Source organism: Leuciscus leuciscus (genome assembly GCF_965113295.1).
Source record: "Leuciscus leuciscus genome assembly, chromosome: 3".
Taxonomy (NCBI): Eukaryota; Metazoa; Chordata; class Actinopteri; order Cypriniformes; family Leuciscidae; genus Leuciscus; species Leuciscus leuciscus.
Genome location: NC_138727.1, coordinates 896,768 through 918,631, shown reverse-complemented (window position 1 = coordinate 918,631; position 21,864 = coordinate 896,768). Strand labels below are relative to the sequence as shown.

The window sequence follows — 21,864 nt, the reverse complement described above, 5'->3', positions numbered from 1 at the left end:
GCTTTTTGCCAAATAAAGAAAAATAAACACGAAGCGAGTTCTGCCTTCTCTCTGCCAGTGAAGTCCATTCTGAAACGCGTCCGAAAATTAACAATAACTCAGCGAATACTCAGTCAAACAGACATACAGGCACACAGGCATGAAGCTTGAATTCTCTTCTTTTAAATGAAGTAATTTATATAAAAAGCTAATATTCTCATCTTGTGAAATCTGTATTAAAAGAGAGCGATTCCAGTCGAGCTCATCTCATCTCATTACGTTATAATCGGCCCCGCCCACGGAGAGCGCGCGCTATTCAAACGCAAATGGCTGAGGCAATCCTGTGAACGCCCCCATCAGCTCGAGAAAACACACAAGTTTATTTAGATCATTGTTTACACCGTCTTGCAGCGCTGTGAGGAATAATACTAATGGAAAATGTCCCTCAGAAGTGCGGGTATATCGAGGAGCGAGCTGAGGAATACTAGTAAGTTTTTTCCTTCTCACGTGGGTTTCTGTTTATGAATGAATAAACGGCATGAATGCGCGCTGTTTACCACAGCTGACAAAGACAGTTTAAATTTAAATCGCGTGTGTGAATGAATGATGATGTTTTAGCAAACTGCATTGCTATACTGAGATAAGTAAACATCGACTGAATGTTGAAATAAAATGTAGGCTATTTGTATAAGCAACGTATTAAACTGCAAATTAATAATATGCCCTAATATTTCATGAAAACAACGTTACAGTCAGACGAAATATGAAAGACAACATTTTGTTGACTAGATTTGGGTACAGTTTTTACTGTAGAATATACTGCCACATCAAATAAGCTTTTGTTTAGCAATTTCTATATATAAAATACTATTTTTGTCAAAAATAAAGTCATCAACTAAGATGTTAGCTGTGCCAATGTTGGTTATATTCAAACTAATGAATACATAGATAAAATGTAGGCCTATAGGCCTAATCATTTTTTTTACAAAGAAAGAGTACACTTGAAATATTGTTGAAATTGTAATTATTGTTGTAATTGTAACCGTTTTAATAAAATAGCAAAACATATTTACAAGATAGATGTAAGCAAAATCTTAAATGGTCAATATAAGTCTTCTTCTAAATATATCTTTTGTCCTTTCATTGTGGCTCAGTCAGTGTCACACCTGAGTGAATGGCTCATCATTATGCAGAGTGGGTGTATTCTAAGGTGTAAACCACTCCTCGTTCACGCCCCCTCGCATATTGGCTTTCCAAGCAAAACCTGTTTTACATCAATTTAAATCAATGTATGGTTTTATGTGAACGATAAAGCAAGACTATTTTCACATAATTTTGAAGAAAAAACTATAGGCGAGGACATCCATTAGTCAAAAGTCTTATTGCCACATATTTAGTATGTGTTTTGTGGCCTTATTTCAAAAACTTTAATTTTTAGTTTTTTCGATAACCACGCATAAACATTATTCTCTCAAAAATGAAAACATGTACATACATGTGGCTCACATATTATTGTAGTCCTGTTTGTGCTATATAGAGTGAATTTACACCTTTGCCATTAATATGTTTATAAGCAACTGAAAAAAGCACAAATGTCAGAGCATGTCAGAACACCCCCAGGGCCCAAAAAAACGCTCAGACTCCAGAGGGTTAAAGGTCCCATGACATGCTACTTTTTGTAGGCTTTAATATAGGCCTTAGTGGTCCCTAGTACTGTATCTGAAATCCCTTTCCAAAAATTCAGCCTCGGTGCAGAATTATAGCCACTACAAGCCAGTCCCAGAATGAGCTTCCTTCAGACGGGCCGTTTCGGTGTCTGTAGCTTTAAATACTAATAAGGAGGAGAAAGGCGGCGCGAGGTGGAGGGTGGGTGTGGCCTTGACCATCTTGCGCAACGGTACCGTGGCGTGCATGTTTACGTTGGATATTGCAATGGCACGAAGACACGCAGTCGTTCAAGCATTTCAGTTTGACCCAGAATCTGATCCAGATGGAGAAGCAACGGATGAAGAAGTTGCAACTCAGCGGCTCCAGCAGGACGTTTCCGAATGGTTAGTTTAAAATATTATGTCTGGATACGGTACTTTATTCGGATGGTTTACAGTTATTATCATGTAGCTAATGCTAACCTACTGTTGCCTTTTCACGAGAGATCTGTAACGTCTGTATTTATCTTATTACAATTACATCAAGCTCTGCGATCTTGAAATGCGGATATCGCGCGCGCCATATAACCAACAGGAAAACGGTTATCCAAATAACAAAGACGTGTACAACACTCGCGTTACAGTGTGTGTATTCACACACATAAACTGCATAGCTGCATAGCTAATGTTACAGCCACATTCTACGTGTAAAATCTAGGTAACCATAAACAGTGAAGCAACACACTTATATATCATTAGTTGACTTACTTGTCCGAGGTGTGTAGCTGAGCCAAAGAGAGTGATCCAGACTTTAGTTTCAGACGTTCAGCAAGCCCAGCTCTGTATTGACCCTTCGGTGTTCATTTGTACATCCAATTATTGAGCAATTGTTATGCTTCGCTCGCTCAAAAGCCATGATATCTCTCGTGGACAAACTAAAATCGCGCGCGCGTTCCTACTTCCTAGCGCATTTTCTCATGGGCGGAAAATATTCTCTGGGCGGGCAAAGCAGAGACAGGGGAGGTAACATTTCCTCCTTATGACGTCATAAGGAGGAGATTCAAGATCAGCGCGTATGAGCCTCCATTTTCTCAAAGGCAGAGAAAGATAGCAAAAGCTCGATTTACACAGATTAACATTTTTAGAAACTTGGGGACCATATGCAGGCTAGGGGAACTCATATTAATGTTAAAAAACCTCAGAAAGTGAAAATTTCATGTCATGGGACCTTTAAGCATTGCCTTTAGAATTCAAATTCTGCTAATATTTAAGAAAGAAATCAGAATTTATCCTTTACCCTCTGCTGAAGCTGGGACTCCTTCACTTCGCTCTGCTCCATCAGCTCTGCCTTCTCTCTCTGCTGCTGCTTCAGCTCCTCCTTACTCACATGGAGCAAATCCTGATACATCTTAGACTGCAGGAGAGAGTAACAACAGTCAGTGGTGTTGAGGATCTCAGAGGACGTTACAGTGATGTCATGAATCCTCACAGTCGCTGCTGCCTCCTGAAGGTCCTTCTGGATCATCTCTCTCCGACGACTCAGAGACTCCAGCTCCTCCGTCAGAGCCTGAATCTGGACACCATCACAAAGAAATCACACATTATGAGGGATAGGAATTGTAAGTGATAGAACTGGTTCCCCTTTTCCCACAATTTATGGGATTGAGAGCTGTTTGATGGACTCATTGCAACACGGCTCAAGTTACACTTTATTTAAATAGAAACCGGTTCTCTGTTGCAGCAGAACTCAACATGATGTAATATGTAGAGAACACACAGACCGTTACGTACCTTCTCAAGCTGAGCTTTCTGGCTCATCTGATCAGACTCCTGATGTTTCTTCTGTTTGAGCTGTCCTTGGACCTGGATCAGCTATATAGAGATAGAGATAGAGAGATTTTATTGAGAAAACACTTAAACTGCTTCATTCAGAAAATATTCATCATGAAATCAAAATTGACAATTCTTGTAATCAGTGTTTATTGTAAAATGTTTAATCGGTGCACATCATTATTGTTATAATAATCTTAAATAACAGCGACTTCTCTTCTCTGATGATGAGGGCGGGGCTATAACCTGTCACTCACATGAGATCAGCCAATAGCAAACCACAACCATCCAAACAATTCCCCACAGACACAATCAAGCCCCGCCCACATTTGTTCTTGTTCCAGAAGCGTTTCACACGGATATACGACACAATAGAGGAGCGTAAATACCATGTCAGATGGAGCTTCTCTTCCATCTTTTTCAGTGTAAAGTTTATAAACTATTAAACTATTTTAAGCTATAAAATGCAAAAGAGACACTAAAATAAACTGTCACCTAAATATGAGTTGTTCATAAATTTACGTTTAGCAATTACTTCAATCAATCGGAATACAATAGATTGTTATTGATAAGGCTAATGTGACATAAAACACAATATACATTTAATAAGGTCAATCATAAAAATTGCACTTATAAAAGGTAAAAATGGACCAGAAATCAGTTCCAACCCTTAATGGAGGATTATTAGGAGTTAATAACTCTTCATCACTGTCTACGACACACGCTAATAACTCTTCATCACTGTCTACGACACACGCTAATAACTCTTCATCACTGTCTACGACACGCGCTAATAACTCTTCATCACTGTCTACGACACACGCTAATAACTCTTCATCACTGTCTACGACACGCGCTAATAACTCTTCATCACTGTCTACGACACGCGCTAATAACTCTTCATCACTGGCTACGACACGCGCTAATAACTCTTCATCACTGGCTACGACACACGCTAATAACTCTTCATCACTGTCTACGACACACGCTAATAACTCTTCATCACTGTCTACGACACACGCTAATAACTCTTCATCACTGTCTACGACACACGCTAATAACTCTTCATCACTGTCTACGACACACGCTAATAACTCTTCATCACTGTCTACGACACACGCTAATAACTCTTCATCACTGTCTACGACACACGCTAATAACTCTTCATCACTGTCTACGACACACGCTAATAACTCCATCACTGTCTACGACACACGCTAATAACTCTTCATCACTGTCTACGACACACGCTAATAACTCTTCATCACTGGCTACGACACACGCTAATAACTCTTCATCACTGGCTACGACACACGCTAATAACTCTTCATCACTGGCTACGACACACGCTAATAACTCTTCATCACTGCCTACGACACACGCTAATAACTCTTCATCACTGGCTACGACACACGCTAATAAGTCTTCATCACTGGCTACGACACGCTAATAACTCTTCATCACGCTAATAACTCTTCATCACTGGCTACGACACACGCTAATAAGTCTTCATCACTGGCTACGACACACGCTAATAACTCTTCATCACTGGCTACGACACACGCTAATAAGTCTTCATCACTGTCTACGACACACGCTAATAAGTCTTCATCACTGGCTACGACACGCTAATAACTCTTCATCACGCTAATAACTCTTCATCACTGTCTACGACACACGCTAATAACTCTTCATCACTGTCTACGACACACGCTAATTACTCTTCATCACTGTCTACGACACACGCTAATAACTCTTCATCACTGTCTACGACACACGCTAATAACTCTTCATCACTGGCTACGACACACGCTAATAAGTCTTCATCACTGGCTACGACACACGCTAATAACTCTTCATCACTGTCTACGACACACGCTAATAACTCTTCATCACTGTCTACGACACACGCTAATAACTCTTCATCACTGTCTACGACACACGCTAATAACTCTTCATCACTGTCTACGACACACGCTAAAAACTCTTCATCACTGTCTACGACACACGCTAATAACTCTTCATCACTGGCTACGACACACGCTAATAACTTCATCACTGTCTACGACACACGCTAATAAGTCTTCATCACTGTCTACGACACACGCTAATAACTCTTCATCACTGTCTACGACACACGCTAATAAGTCTTCATCACTGGCTACTGTCAGTGTATAACAGTTCTATATAATGATGTATTACACAGGACTGTTAGACAGATCGTACACTAATGAACAGGAGAATGTGAGCACTGTGAGCTCAGGCGTTCTCAGCGCCGTCAAAATAAAAGTCTCAACAAGCGTGTCTCACGTCACTTCAGAGTTCCTACTGGCGGTGCGAACGCAACCAGGAAAACATTCCTGTGGGAACCATTAGTTCTCGGGGACACACCCTGGTTGCTCGTTCCGCGAAAGCCCCTATATAGTCATGTGGTGTTACCTCTCGAACGCCCTGGAGGATCTCCTGAAGGTCTCCTCCCTCACTCAGTGATGTCACACTGACGGAGGCGCTGGATTGGTTGGATGCAGCGTCTCTCTCGGCCATCAGACGGTCTCTCTCGGCACACGCGGATAGAAGCCCTTGCCTCAACAGCTCCATCTGTGAACCAGCGGAGAAACGGGCTCATAACGGATCTCAAATCACAGGAGATCATGTTCAAGAAGCTTCAGAAACACTTTATTCTGATGCAGCCCTATAGACATTCTGTTGACTAGAGTATTAAAGAGTAACTTTCAGAGTATTAAAGGTGACACATGACCCTTTTCACAAGATGTAATATAAATCTATGGTGTCCCCAGAATGTGTGTGTGAAATATCAGCTCAAAATACCAGATCATTTATTATAGCTTGTCAAATTTGCCCCTTTTTTGTGTGAGCAAAAACACGCCGTTTTTGTGTGTCCCTTTAAATGCAAATGAGCTTTAGCTCCGCCTCCATTCAGAAGAGGGCGGAGTCTTTACACGAGCTTCAGAAACTCCAGCAACAAAACAGGCCAGCCTCACTCATCCAGAATCCCAGAATAACCAGTAGCGAGTGCAGCCTTACGGAGAGACTCAGGAAGAGTTTCTGAATGTTAGTGGAGACGTTTCTGTAGTTGTTGTGGAGTTACACTGATCATCTCATCATCATGTTTAACTTCTCCACAAGTGTCCACAGTTCCTGAGGTGTTTATAAGACAGCGGTGACATGTTCTGGTCAATAGTGTTCAGTGCTCGTCTGTGCTCAACCACACAACAGTTTCAGGCTTTGCTGGATCTTCATCATCGCGTTAGAACTGGTCTCTGTTGTCGCTTGTGGAACCAAATGTCGGCTGGTGTGTGTAAACGGGCAGATTAAGGGTCGGTAATATTATAATAAGATCCTCTTCATACGTCAGAAGGAGAGAGAAATCTGATCGGCTTATTTTTAGACATGCTTGCAGAGAAAGGATCAGCAGAACACAGTTACTGGGTTTCACTTTCCACGTTTTCTGTGTCGGTGGAAGCACCAGATTATAGCACCTTTAATCGTCTGTAAGAGTGCGCAGTCTTTGTGCATCTAAAGTTTTTGCTTATAGTCAACAGAATGTCTAGAGGGAAAGTGAAGTGTCTCACCATCTCGCTCTTCTCCACCAGCTCTCTCTGGATCTGCTCTCTCTCGTCTCTGATGACCCGCAGAGACTCCAGGAGCCGGTCTCGCTCTTCAGTCAGAGCGCTAACGTTAGCTTCAGCCGTCTTCATCGCCGCTAGCTTCTCCTGCTGCTCTCTGGTTCTCTCAGAAGAGGACAGAATATCCTCACGAAGCTGCAGCATCTGATGAGAGAGAAGAAACTGGGGCTATGGGTGGATGCGCTTTGATGGACTTCCAAAAATATATATACCAATTGACTCCCATTATAAAGCTTAGAAGCGCCAGAGCATTTTTTAATACAACTCTGTGTTCGTCTGAAAGAAGATTGTCATATACATCTAGGATGAGAGTGAGTAAATTATGGGCTAATTTTTTTTTTTGTGTGAACTATCCCTCTAAGCTGAACTCGTCAAGACTCACGATCTGGTCCTTCTCCTCCAGGTCTCTCCTCAGCTGGCTCTTCTCCTCTCGGCTGAGCTTCAGGATCTCCAGGAGCTGCTCTCGCTCCTCACTGACGGAGGCCAGGCTGCTCTGCAACTCCTCTCGATCGCTCTCGCTCTTCTCAAACAGCAGACGCTCTCGCTCGGCACTGACGGACCGCAGCTGCTCTCTCACCTCCACCAGCTGGGGATCATGGGAGAACGGGGACACTTTTATCCTCTATAATTCAAATTCTGTTCATATTTAAGAAAGAAACTCGAATGTAGCTGTTCATCCATTCTGACGGCCCTAGATGAGGGTCTCACCGCCTCGTCCTGCATCTGCCGATCTCTCTTGAGCGTCTCGCTCTCCTGTGTGAGCCGTTGAAGAGACTCCAGGAGCCGATCCCGTTCCTCAGTCATAGAGATCATCCGGTCCATCTGATCCACATCTCCGATCCTCTCAGAGGACACTCGGTCTCTCTCGGCACACACGGACTGGAGCTCTGACCTCAGCTGGGCCATCTGAACCAAGGGAACACTTCATTAGAATCAGAGAGGCCGCTGTCGGACACCTCATGTGTGACCCAGGACCACAAAAGCAGTCACAAGGGTCACACTTGTGTACAAACAGTGTGTTTGTACCGTCTGGTCTCTCTCCTGCTGGATCTGGTCTCTCTCCTGCTGGATCTGGTCTCTCTCCTCCGTCAGCGAGGTGATGCTGGCCTTCATCATCTCCATCTCACGTGTGTTCTCAGAGAGTTTAGACTCCATGAGCATCCGCTGAGACTCCAGCTCTAGTAACGCGTTCTGAAGACCTTTGACCTTCTCAAGAGCTCCTCTCAGCTCATCTTGATTTTCAATCGTCTGCATTTGAAAAAGGAAATGTATAATTAGTGCTGGACGGTCTACCGGTTCATACCGAACACCAGTGTTTGTTTTTGTTATATTAATTTTTTATATTTTACATATTTCATAATGTTTCGATGTTATTTCACTGCCCATTTACAAGTTTGGGGCGAGTCCAGGTTTATTTGTAAAATTAAAGCTTTTATTCATCAAGGACACATTAAATTGATCAAAAGTGACATTTATAATGTTACAAAACATTCCATTTCAAATAAACTTTCTATTCATCAAAGAATCCTGAAAAATAAAATGTATGACAGTTTCCACAGAAATATGAAGCAGTTTTCAACACTGATAATAATCATAAATGTTTCTTGAGCATCAAATCATCATATTAGAATGATTTCTGAAGGATCATGTGACACTTAAGACTGGAGTAATGATGCTGAAAATTTACAGGAATAAATTACACTTCACTTTATTCACATAGAAAACAGATGATTTACATTGTAATAATATTTCACAGTTTTCATCCTCTTTTCAAAAACAGCGGCATAACTCATCTCACCATTTCCACATTCTCCTGTAGATCAGACTTCAGCTGGCTCTTCTCAGCGTTCACAGTCTCCAGCTCCTCTTTCAGCTGCTGCATCTGTCAGACAATTCAGATTCTCATAAAAACCACGATAATCAGCATCTAATGCGCTCAAATCAAGAGTGTGTGAAGGTTCAGATCACCTGCAGGAGGAGTTCATCATGATGTGAGTCAATCTTTGGGCCGCTGCGTTCCTGCTGAGCCTGCATGAGCTGACACACACACACACACACACACACCTTTAAAGAGGACCTATTATGCTTTACATTTATGCTTTTCGTGATCATGAAGAAGCTTCAGTTCTTCTCTATATGAGTGTCAGTGTTTCTGAACTCCTGAAACGGCTCCACTGTAGTCTTGAGTTTCTCCCGGGAACGAACACGTCACAATATTCCTCATTATAATAATTCATACACAGAATAAAGGGGCGGGGCCTGGTTGAGTTAGTCAGTAGTGTGTTAAACTGACGGTTATGGTAAGGGGCGGGACATTTCCCAAACACCCTCGAAGCGCTCGACCAATCACGACACACTGATCCAGCCGACCAATCAGAGCACAGTGTGCTTTTCAGAAGGAGGGGCTTCATAGAGACAGGAAGTAAACAGAGCGTTACTGACAGACTGGGAAGAGAGGAGCCGCAACAATGGAGAATGAGGAAAATAAGTAACATTCAAGCAGGAAAACCTGTTCTAGTAGAGCCTGAAAACAACAAGACTTTGTAAAAACATAACAGGTCCTCTTTAACATATACAGTAGTCAACATTTGAAGTGGATCAAAACCTTTCATCAAAATTATACATGAATTTTGAACAATACCCGTTCTTGTCTTAGGACATCTTTGATGGACTTTTTTAATCCACTTCAAATGTTGACGACTGTATATAATATGAGCAGAATTCAGTATTTACCATCCCATTGCTGTCTTCGAGGTCGCTCTTGAGCTGGTCCCTCTCGTCTCTCAGGGCCTGTAGGATCTCCTGCATCTGCTCTCGCTCTTCAGTTTGAGAGATGATGGCGCGTCGCAGGTTCTCCATCTCATCCGGCGCACTCTGAACTCGCTCCATCTTCTCCGACAGAAGCACGTCTCTCTCGCCACACACACACTCCAGCTCTGAGCTCAACTGCAGCGACTGACAGGATAAAAACAGTGTTAAACACTCCGTCTGGTGGTTGGTGGGAGAGTGTGTGGTGTAAAGTGCGCGCACCTTCTGCGTGGCCTCCTCTAGTGCCGCCAGCAGTGTGTGTTTCTCCGTCTGGATGTTCTGGAGTCGTTCTGAGGTCTCTGTGAGCTGTCGGGTCAGGTCTGCTTCCTTCAGCTGAGCCTCCACCAGATCGCTCTCCATCTTCAGCAGCAGATCCGCAGACTCACACGTCTGATCCTCTTCTGCTTTCACACTGGACTGAGCGGATCTCAGAGCGTCTCGCTCCTCTCTCACAGAACACAGCTCTTCTGACAGAACACACACCTGGGAAACAGCACATTTATTCACGCGTCACGTACAGCTAGGGACGTCTATATTCATTTCATTCATATTCATATATATATATATATATATTAGGGCTGGGAATCGATTAAAAAAAATGTACTAATTAATTGCACAATTTCTGTAATTAATTGCAATTAATTGCGCTTCCCCCAAGCTTGTAATCATCAATATTTAAACTTAGAATCACCTAATTAAACAACACAGGAAAAAAAGGGAACAGAAAATAGCCCTATATTAAAATATTAAACATCAATATATCAATATATTATTCTTTTTCAATAATCAATCAACATAATCAATTTAACAGATTATTATTATTATTATATTAATAATTAAAACAAAATATAGTCCTACAAAGCTATTATTACCAGAGCATGTGATCAGAGCAGGTCATTTTACCATTGTGGCCCAGCATGGCTATACCAGCTCAGCAAACAGAAGTCAACAGAGAAATTTCACGTTACTTGAGTGGACTTTACTTTTCCAGTGCTTAGTACATGATTGAAGCCTTTGGGCCGTTAACGACAGAGCCGCCGACACACGGAACGGAGAGCTCGCCGCTGCTGGGCCATTAACGACAGAGCGAGCCGACCGACACACACACACACGCGCGCGCGCGGAGGACAGAGCGAGCCGACCGACACACACACACACGCGCGCGCGGAGCACAGAGCGCACACACGCGCGCGCGGAGCACAGAGCGCACACACACACACACACGCGGAGCACAGAGCGCGACGCACATACCGAGCGGAAAAGACCCGCTCATGAAAGCTGCCCGAGAATGAAACCTGACCGCCGAACATGGAGGGGCGGGACGGCATATTTCGGCCTTTTTAATAGCAGACGCAACAGGAAATCATTAAAACGAGGCAAAAAAAAAGTGCTGCGTCAATTGCGTTATTTTTTTTAACGCGTTAAACATTTCAAATTAATCGCAAAGATTAACGCGTTAATTCCCCCAGCCCTAATATATATATATATATAATTCTATAGAGTTTCAGATCTCCACCTGTTCAGATGTCTCCTGAAGCTCCAACGTCAGCTGGTTCCTCTCCTCTAATAAAGTCTCAAGCTCTTTCTTCAGTGTCTGGATCAGTAGAACATGTCACAACATCAGATTAACCCACACAAACTCTAAAGCCACGTCATCTTAATTTATACAGCGCTTTTTACAGCGGAGTGTTTCAGAGCAGCTTTACAGAGATACCAGGAATATAATGCAACAAAGTTTGTTTCTAGAAGAAAATAGCGTCACAGTCCAGCTTAAGTACGTTCAGTGATGGTTCATTTCTGTTATAGAAAAGTTATTAATTTAGTTATTTTATATATATAGTCGCTCTGGAGAAAACCGTGATGTCATCGTCCAGCTAATGGTGTCAATGCAGGAGATCAATAATATTGTTGAATATTAAATCAAATGTCCTCAATTACGCAAGCCAGAAACTCACTTCATGTAGAGTTCTGGAATCATGTGGTTCTGGACTCAAACGCTGTTGCTGTTCCTGTAACTCGGACTGAACCTGCAGCATCTACAACAGAACACACTTCAGGTCAGAGGCTAACTGTGTTTCACTGGCTCGGTACAATGACAATAAGGTTGAATCTGAATCCATTTCCATTCAACTTGCATTACAGTGCTATTTCTCGTGGCCTTGTGCGAAACGTGACCTGGAGATTGACCCTTTTAACTGAACTCCTCTTCCTACACGTGTTAGCTGTAGTGTAGTCGAGTGACGCTAACTCTCTCACCGTCTCAGTCTTCTCTTCCAGAAGTGTCTTCATCTGCTGTAGGCTCTCCTGAAGCTGGTCTCTCTCCTCCGTCATAGACATGAGATCTGCTGTCATCTTCTCCATCACCTCAGACGGTTCATGATGGTCAGATCTCTCAGACAGCAGTCGCTCTTCTTCTGTCAGCTGCTTTATCTGCAAACACACACATGACACGCTTCAACACTGAGATCTGGTGTGTGTGGATACTTGGGTGTGTGGAGTTTAGGAAAATTAACTGTTTAATATCAAGCACGTCCTGCATTAGACCGCATATTTACGACACTCACATTTAACCGATTTGGATGTTAAAGTCTAGACTTTTAGGGAATAATGAAATCACATCACTGTGAAGAGGAGGAAGGAAACGCAAATCATTGGGAAACAGAACGCAGCTCAATAAACGTTTTATCTCCATCATCTTCTTTTCATAATCACTGGAAGCCAAAGATTTTTTTAAAAATGAGTGAAATCTCAAGAGCTGTAATTTACAAGTACCTGATGCTCTTGGTTCCTCTGGTCCTGATGTTGGTCGACCGTCTGAACTCTCTGTGACCTCAGATTGTGTATTTCTCCCTGCAGTTCCTTCACCGTCTCCTGAGCATCCCTCAGTTCTGCTTGAGTCTCAATCATCTATGAGAATAAAGCAGAGGGTTTAACCCTTGTGCGAAAAAAAAAGTTCCTCTCAGGACCTGTTGAACGGATGTCCCCATTGAAAGGGCCATTTAACTATAAAATGATGCAATCTTTGTAAATAGGCTTTCATTCTGTTGGCAAGGCTTCAAAATGTACATTTTTACTGTTGTATTCCAGATGTGCCATTTTTCAGGTTTGGCCTATAAAGCAAATCCTCGCTTTATTCCAGTTTTCTGCTTATGCACATAATAGAGCCAATTGGATAGATTATGCAGCTATAATTGTGCGTTTGTATGCGTGTAATGAACATTTTGTGCGTGTGTGTGCTTGTAATATTTGAGAGAGAAAAACTCTTTTAGAGCTTTGCTGCATCTAATGGGGAAATCTGGTACTACGCCTAAATCTTACAGAAAGCTCATTTTTTGAGATATCAACCTCAAGTTTGTAACAACTTCTTTAGATTTAAGATTTTCTAGCAGTTTTAGAGTTCAACATGTTTCATAAATGTCTATAACTTTGTTAGACCCAATTTAAGACCCAATTTAAGTCTGTGCTCTCAAGCTTAACATTATTATGACAGTCTTTTGACATGGACATTTTTGTCCACTATGGACCTGTGTGTAACTTTTTTTAATGGATGCACAAGAGTTGTTAAAGGGTCTGTTGCTGAGCGAGATCATCATGTGACCTGGCGGCAGTCGCGTGCGCTCACCATCTCCACGTTTTCCTCCATGTCGCTCTTGAGCTGGTCCCTCTCGTCTCTCAGGGCCTGTAGGATCTCCTGCATCTGCTCTCGCTCTTCAGTTTGAGAGATGATGGCGCGTCGCAGGTTCTCCATCTCATCCGGCGCACTCTGAACTCGCTCCATCTTCTCCGACAGAAGCACGTCTCTCTCGCCACACACACACTCCAGCTCTGAGCTCAACTGCAGCGACTGACAGGATAAAAACAGTGTTAAACACTCCGTCTGGTGGTTGGTGGGAGAGTGTGTGTGTGGTGTAAAGTGAGCGCACCTTCTGCGTGGCCTCCTCTAGTGCCGCCAGCAGTGTGTGTTTCTCCGTATGGATGTTCTGGAGTCGTTCTGAGGTCTCTGTGAGCTGTCGGGTCAGGTCTGCTTCCTTCAGCTGAGCCTCCACCAGATCGCTCTCCATCTTCAGCAGCAGATCCGCAGACTCACACGTCTGATCCTCTTCTGCTTTCACACTGGACTGAGCGGATCTCAGAGCGTCTCGCTCCTCTCTCACAGAACACAGCTCTTCTGACAGAACACACACCTGAGGATGAACCATAATGGAGGAGATTTACACATGTAGATGCAAAAACTAGCTAAGAAACCATGAGCCGGTTTCTCTAACCTGTCTCTGTAACTCCTCCACTTTAACAGAGAGCGTCTCGAACTCCTCAGTCTTGCTCTGCAGACATCGCTCCCTCTCGAGACTCTGATCGAGATCCTTACGCACGTCACACAGCGTTTTCTCCAACACGAGATTATCGGTCAGATCTGTGAAGGAGGGTGAACATCAAACGTAACAAAATTACTTCCTTAAATGACAGACATAAAACAAATATTGAAACACTGCATGTACGTTTACCATATTTGATAAGCATGTTGATCATTATTAACATATGAATAAAAGCCCAAGTTAAATGTATTCATCATATAAGGTGATTGAGTCTCTTCAGAAGAAATGAATTAAAGCTCTTCATTCTCATGGATTATTTTTGACAATATCTTTATGTGCCTTTTGAAGCGTGGAAAGTTTTAATGGATGGACAAACATATGAGATTATAAAAATAAAAATCTACATTTGTTTCGAAGATAAATGAAAGTCTTATGGGTTTGGAATGACGAACTATCCCAGTAAGATTAGTTCAATTTGCCTTAAACATTCGCCTTCAACTGAATGAATGTAGATGGTAAACGCAGTCAGTTGTGAATCACACGGTCCCTCTTGCATGTTCTGTAGCGGTTCTGCACCTACTTTTCGGCACTTTCCCATCCAGCAGAGCAGTCAGTTTGGTGTTCTCATCGAAGGCTCCCATTAGCTCTTTCTGGAGATCTGTTTGCATCTTCTTGAAGCGACATTTCTCCAGCTCCAGCTTGTCCTGAAGCGTCTTCACCACAGCCTCCATCTTCTCATAGTCTGTGGTCAGGGTCACCTGAGAGAAGTCACATGACTCGCATTAAACACGCCTCATATCTAGGGGTGTAACGAGACCCTCATGTCACGATTCGATACACATCACGAGACTGAACTCACGATATTATTGCGATACTCCAAGACACATGATAAAAGATTAACAACTTATTTTTTACTGTTGATTAAAATGCTAAATTTGATATTACATTGTGTGTGTAAATGAATAGTCTTGGACTTGGTGCTGAAACCCAAAGCACAGGACAATAGAGACACCAGAATAACAATATTAATGATTCTGAAGCTGAAAATACAGAATTATTCTAGATGAATATGCTTGATCTCTGTCACTGATATATTTAAAATAATGTCGGCCACTTTTTACTGGTAACATCAGACATTTGGCATTATCAGGACACACAAATATTCCATTGCATTTTTATACATTATATATAGTAGTTTAATATAGTACTGACACTAAAACTTTGAAAACTTGAATTTTATTTTATGTGAACTATACACAATATATATTGTCACTATCCATGATACATACTGATGCAGTTTTGTATTGTGATATATTGAGACACAATATAATGTTAAACCCCTACTCCTAACACACACACAGCTCTACTCACGTCTCTCTCTTTGAGGCAGATGTTCTCGCTCCGCAGGAAGGCCCATTCCTTCTTAGTCTCCAAACTGAGAGTCTCTGCATCATCTAGAGAGCGCCTCAGACACGTCACTTCATGCACGAGATCCTTGTCGCTCTGCAGATTGCAATATAGCATAAATGAATATGAGATGCATAATACAGAGCATTTGTAGCCACAGGAAAGCAATCAAATCATCACCAAAATAAAATATATTGCTGTACAAAACTGTTTTTAAGTGAAACCATATAATTTTGTAAGTGACTATTAGAAAGTTAGGAAACTCATTAGCTGCTCACGTGTAAATGAACACCGCCATTATTTACTTAAATGGCAGTCTTTGTGATTTGATAATTACAATAAGCCTCATTTAGGTCTTATTTTGATTAATCAAAGCCCTAGCTAAATATTGTGTTAATAAATACTGTGTAAACAATCAATCAAAGTTCCCAGTGAAAACCCTCATCGGACGACCACTAACTAATAGTTCAGCGACTCGTGACGTACAAATCTCTGAAGCTCTGTGCTCAGGTCGGTCTTCTTCTGAAGCTCAGATGACATCAGCACCAGATCAGCCTATGGAGAACAGCACTGAGTTCATATGTTTGGTCTTCGAAAGCAAATGAAAGAGGAAGTGAATGTGATCAGACCTTCAGCTGCTGGATCATTTCCTCAGATCGTTTTAGATCCTGCTTCAGTCTGGAGTTCTCAGACTCTAGTTCTCTCTGTGTGGAGACAGAGAACATGTCAACGAGATCATGACAGCTGTACGCTAGGGTGTAACGAGACCCTCATGTCACGATTAGATAGATTTAAAATAATGTAGGACACTTTTTACTGGTAACATCAGACATTTAACACTATCAGGACCCGCAAATATTCCCCCATAGCATTATTATACATTCAGTTACTATATATAATGTAGTACTGACACTAAAAACTTGAATTTTAAATCTATATACACAATATATACTGTCACTGTCCACGACACATATTGATGCATTTTTGTATTGTGATGTATTGTGACACCGTGACGCTCTGATCACCTCGTACTCTCTCTTGCTCTCCTCCTCTAGTTTCTCGAACTCGTCTGCATCTCTCCTCTCCTCGATGTCCTTCTGCAGGGCGTCTTTGTCTTTCTGAAGCGAGTCCTTCTCTGCCGTCACACTCTCCAGGTCTTCGGTCAGCTGATCGAGCGTGTGTTTGGCCAGGTCTCGCTCAGCTATAACGGCATCCTTTACAAAATAAATAAAAAGATGATGTTTATTTATTAGCAGGGTTCAAACATGGCATCAGAACCCCCGTCATATGATAAGGGTTGGGAATTAAAAATCGATTCCAATTCTGGAATCGGATACTCGGTTCTCGACTGAATAACTTTATATTTGTAATATTTTTTAAAGTGCCGTGTTATTTTACATTGGATTAGTTTCTGTACCCGAATAAATTCAATCGTAGCTTTGTTCAGTTGCATCAATTTTGTATTTTACTGATTTTTATAATTATTGAGTTTTTATTGTCTTTAATAATGCTTTACATTTATATTAGTTAGGCTATAGTTGTTTTTCTATGGTATTTTTAAACCACAGGCAAACATTCCTTGTGTAAGTGTTCTTTAGCCTGATGATTTGTGTTCATGATAATCAGCCACAATTAAATGTTTTGCAATAAGACTAGCTAAATGTGAATGATATCCAAGTTTTGTTTTCTTATTGGAATCGAAATTAGGAATCGATAAGAAACGGAATTGTTCAAATTCAAACGATACCCAACCCAACATATGATGCATTTCTAAAGGAAAAAGAACGTCAACAAGACAAATTTAAAATAAAATAAAGAATTGCATGATGTTTACTCACTTTCTCAAACCCAACAGTCTCGCAGAGCTGAATGGCCTCTTCCAGATCTCTCTTCAGCTGAACACACACACAAAACACATTTTAATCAATGATAAAGAGAAAACATCACTGCAGAAGGGGATACCAGGGCTCGAGACTAACGGCATCCTGGGGACGATAGAAAATGTGTTTAGGATGAACAGAAATATTCTCCAGGACGCCTACAGGATGAAAGACATTTTTGTATGCGTGTTCATTTATTACTAGCCTATTAGAGTAACTTACTTAAATGCCAAAATTAACCGACCAAGCGCTGACTACAACTGAGCGCGTCTTCTCATGCTGTTACTATAGTTACTATCACTGGCCGGCTACTCACCCGGAGACTTGTTTCGCGGTACATCTATCACATGGCTTATTTTCACAGACAAAAACGAAACGATAACTAAATAAAACTAGTTTTGAATGACAAAAACCATGATGAAAATCTATTGACATTTTCGTCAACAAATAAAAACTAGACAAAAAATGTTAGATAGTGACGATTTGGGAAGCGATCCAGTCAGAACTGATGTCCTGCGTTTGTGGTCGATGCACACATGTGTACTGTAACGTGCTGATCTACCCAGCGGCACACGGGCTGACATGCGCTGAATCCTGCATGTCTCATAAAACGTTAAAAAAACGTAACGTCTGGGAGAATGAGTAGAGCAGACATATAGATCTGAATAAGAGTGACGACGCAAGAAAAGAGCTATATTCGGTACGGTTTTCTGTGCGCACACACCCGACCCGAAGCATGCAGCCATGCACAGAGACACCTATACAGCGCGCGAGTACTGAACTGAGCTCTCTTTCGTGTCTGAGTGGACAAATACACACAACATTATGTCGAAATGTCCGTTTTGGAGAGTATTCACGTCGTAAACTATGTTGGTTATGTCTTAAACAGTTGTGAGTGTATCTATGTTCATCAGTGCATTGGATCCGCATGTCATTGGACATGATCCGATGTCTTAAAGTGACAGTGGGTAATAAACCTAATGCGGTCTGTGTCCTTAATATTGATCAAGCAACAAAAGAAAGAGAAAAGCATTCACTGCTCGTTAATAGCTTTAATAATGATTCATAAATAATGATTAATAAAGATTTGGTCTGCATGAACAAAGCATAAATGAGTAAAAAGCATTTAACTCCTATTATTTTTTATTAAATCTGTTTTTTACCCATTTACATATAACTACTTTGAATGGAGCTAAATAAATATAATATATATCAAACATTTTAATGGTGTTTGTATTATGTAACTAACAACTAAAGATGATAATAAAAAAGTACAGAAACATGTTTATTTTGGGACGGTTGACATTCACTTTAGGACGGTTCCAGGACGGAGGTGAAAAGAGTTAGTCTGGAGCCCTGGGGGATACGCATTAGACTCGCTACGATAGTCGGTGTTTAGAAGCAACACCGGTTACATCACTTGCCCTAGGGCTGCACAATTAATCGAATTTCTAATCGCGATTATGATTATGGATGCCATGATTACGTAATCGTTCAAAGTCGCGATTAAAAAATAAAATAAAATGAATTAAAAATCCACTCTGCATGCATTTAGAGCATGTTATGAGAGACAAAAACCCAGCACAATAGGAACTACCAGGCAGTGACGTAAGTGTACGGTTAAATAAATAGTCTTTCACCTCAGAAAAACGGACGTTCCTTCCTGTCATGTCAGCCGTTATACTGTGCTCGTAGCGCACACTCTTCAAATGCCCGCGCAAATGTGGCGGCGCGCGCGGTGTATAAAGTGCAGAGGAAACTACGACCATGCAACGTTGTTACGTTGTAAATTAAGTCACGAAATAAAAGTAAAATAGCAATAAGTCACGTTACTGGTACGTCGTGTGTTAGCTGAGAAGGATTTGCATGCAGGGATGATTTTCATTCTATTCACCAGGAGCAGTTTCCATGTTTCATTAACAGTTCTTGTTAATATTGTGTATTCACCATGGTAACTGTCGTTTCAATATTAACCCCAAAATGCCACTTTATTTTCCCTTTGTGTTATTTTTTTATATTTTTAAATGACTGTGGTGGCTCATACCAACATTGTATTAACAAAAGCTAGTTTGGGACTGCTATTTAATAGCTTTAGCATAGGCCTAATGTTTATTTCTTAGTAGCCTTTACTATTAGTCATATTCTTACAATTTATGTGTATGTTAAGTAAAGGGGGACAGTGTGTGTTCACAATTTTTAAGTAAACATGTATAATAAAATATATATATATATATATATATATATATATATATATATATATTCAATGTAAATTGTGATCATCGAAATTAATAAATCGCAATTAAAATTTCAAGGGAATTATCGCCAGTTATGATTTTTGTCATAATCGTGCAGCCCTAACTTGCCCACAGCGTTTTTTAAAAATAAATAATTTAGTTCAGTTAGAGAACAGACACTACAATTAAAAACTGAACGTGTCTGTTTAATAAAAACCGTGAGCTGTACGAGAGTCGCAGCACAGATCAGCAGGAGTCAGATCTCATTAATCACGAGGGTGAGGAGTTGACTGACAAGATGGCGGAATATTTGGTGCCAAAGCAAAGCGAATTTGTCATCGTCCTGTTTTGTTGTAATTTTTCATCATGAATAATAGGCTAATGAACTCACCATTCAAGCAATCCGCCCACGAATTGGCACTAATTTGAAAGTGAAACTAAAATGCGCACGGGCGCGGAGTGAGCAGAGCGAATGATTTGCCTTCAATTTAGCGATTTAAAAGCCCCCGCCGGTGATACCGGTGTCGTCACACGCTGATTAACCGGTGGGAAAATATCCTCACCGCCACATCCCTAATACGCATAAAAAAGAAGTGCATTGTGGGGACTAGAGCTCGGGTTGTACCTGTTCACAGGTGTTCTGCGAGCGCAGGAGGGCTTCTGAAGACTTCTCCAGCTCTGCCAGCTTCAGCTCCAGTGCGACGCTCTTCTCCTCAGCTCTCTGTCTCTCCTGAACCTGCGTCTCCAGTCGACGCTGCAGCTCCTCCAGCTCAGAGAGGGTCTGCTCCTGTTCTGACGGCGTGGATCGAGCCTCCAGCTTGTTCTTCAGCTCAGACACCTCCAGCTGGAGCTCAGCGCTCATCTCCTCTGCTCTGCGTTTGCTCTGAGTCTCGGCGTCCAGCTGACGCTCCAGAGACGCCACCTTCAGCGCCAGCTCGTTCGCCCGGGGAGAGTCGTGGAAATGACTCCTGAACACAGAGGAGAAATGAGAGAAACATGCATTTATGCTGCAGAAGAGCATGTGAGCACTGCTGCTAGAGCGGACCGATTAATTCCGACGCAATTTACATGAAATCATCGAGTTGGCTTATCGTGATTATGAAAACTTTTATCAGTAAACAAAACTAGGCAAACAACAAGCCGATTTAAACGCCCCATTAGAGTAAAAGCAGGGTTGATATTGATGATGCGTCCTCACCCCTCCGAGGAGCTGCGGGCCGTGATGCTGCTCGTCTCCATGTCCATGTTGGGATCGTCCATAGCAGTGAAGTCAAAGCGGCTGTCGAACTCATCCATATCTGGACACAAAACACAACTGAGCAAACACCTCATGAACCTTTATCTAGTGATGGACACGCACAAATCTTCACACAATGTTCAATCTATTGGCTTGACTGGAATTCAGCATCACGTTTTTAATGCGAGTTAAATAATTGTGTTAAATGAGCCTGTCTTAAGATGGACCAGTTGGTTTGCGTTGCCGTCATATGCTTAATTACAACAATTAATTTGATATAAGGCAAAAAAAAAAAAAAATTCATCTTTTAAGACAAGAGGGATTTAAAAAGTTGAAGGTTATCTTAACTTTAAGAAATAATTTATTGTTCAACTTGTATATTTAAAGGATAAAGTTTTGAATTACTGAATAAAAACAAGAAACAGACTAAAAGAATCAAAACATTTATGATGATTAAGATCATTCTTTTAAATAATTAAGTAATAAATAAGTCTTCGGTCCCTGGTGTGGCACTGACCACATTAAGGTTTTTCGGCCAAGCCTTCATTCTGAAAATGACATTTATGTGCTTCACAGCGACTGCAGAATAATCTTCAAATGCAAGTAACTTTCTCAAGTGTTCAGACAGAACTCGTACCCTCTCCCTCTTCAGGCAGAGAGCTGTCGACTCGACTCTTCTTGATGTACGGCTCAGCGAAGCTCATGTCAGTGGACCCGAGACCTTCCTCCGGCAGATGCGTAGATCTCAGCAGCTTCCCAGCCCACGTCACTCTCCGCTTGGGAACCTGTGCGTTTAAATGCAACAATCAGATCCACGGCCTTCACCAACACTGAGCAGTTACCATTAGGGTTGGGAATTGAAAAAAAACTTGAGGTCAGGAAT

At 41.6% G+C, this 21,864-nt stretch overlaps 1 protein-coding gene and 1 long non-coding RNA gene across 2 annotated transcripts in view; one reads left to right on the top strand and one right to left on the bottom strand.

Moving 5' to 3' along the window:
• LOC309494552 overlaps nt 1-21,864 on the top strand; it is a 116,881-nt gene that overhangs the window by 20,317 nt on the left and 74,700 nt on the right. The gene's annotated exons all lie outside the window — the stretch shown is intronic.
• cenpe (centromere protein E) overlaps nt 1-21,864 on the bottom strand; it is a 53,104-nt gene that overhangs the window by 20,023 nt on the left and 11,217 nt on the right. Inside the window, exons 14-41 of the mRNA XM_082163745.1 lie at nt 21,619-21,766; nt 20,943-21,042; nt 20,370-20,712; nt 17,469-17,525; nt 16,656-16,844; nt 16,260-16,334; nt 16,117-16,185; nt 15,595-15,726; nt 14,804-14,981; nt 14,176-14,321; nt 13,834-14,094; nt 13,533-13,754; nt 12,683-12,817; nt 12,167-12,340; nt 11,866-11,946; nt 11,427-11,504; nt 10,133-10,393; nt 9,836-10,057; nt 9,071-9,139; nt 8,901-8,984; nt 8,129-8,350; nt 7,811-8,008; nt 7,485-7,688; nt 7,049-7,246; nt 5,895-6,053; nt 3,417-3,497; nt 3,115-3,198; nt 2,923-3,039 (exon numbers count right to left, since the gene is read on the bottom strand). Of these exons, the coding sequence (XP_082019871.1) occupies nt 2,923-3,039; nt 3,115-3,198; nt 3,417-3,497; nt 5,895-6,053; nt 7,049-7,246; nt 7,485-7,688; nt 7,811-8,008; nt 8,129-8,350; nt 8,901-8,984; nt 9,071-9,139; nt 9,836-10,057; nt 10,133-10,393; nt 11,427-11,504; nt 11,866-11,946; nt 12,167-12,340; nt 12,683-12,817; nt 13,533-13,754; nt 13,834-14,094; nt 14,176-14,321; nt 14,804-14,981; nt 15,595-15,726; nt 16,117-16,185; nt 16,260-16,334; nt 16,656-16,844; nt 17,469-17,525; nt 20,370-20,712; nt 20,943-21,042; nt 21,619-21,766 (4,287 nt within the window). The remainder of the gene's footprint in view (nt 1-2,922; nt 3,040-3,114; nt 3,199-3,416; nt 3,498-5,894; nt 6,054-7,048; nt 7,247-7,484; nt 7,689-7,810; nt 8,009-8,128; nt 8,351-8,900; nt 8,985-9,070; nt 9,140-9,835; nt 10,058-10,132; nt 10,394-11,426; nt 11,505-11,865; nt 11,947-12,166; nt 12,341-12,682; nt 12,818-13,532; nt 13,755-13,833; nt 14,095-14,175; nt 14,322-14,803; nt 14,982-15,594; nt 15,727-16,116; nt 16,186-16,259; nt 16,335-16,655; nt 16,845-17,468; nt 17,526-20,369; nt 20,713-20,942; nt 21,043-21,618; nt 21,767-21,864) is intronic.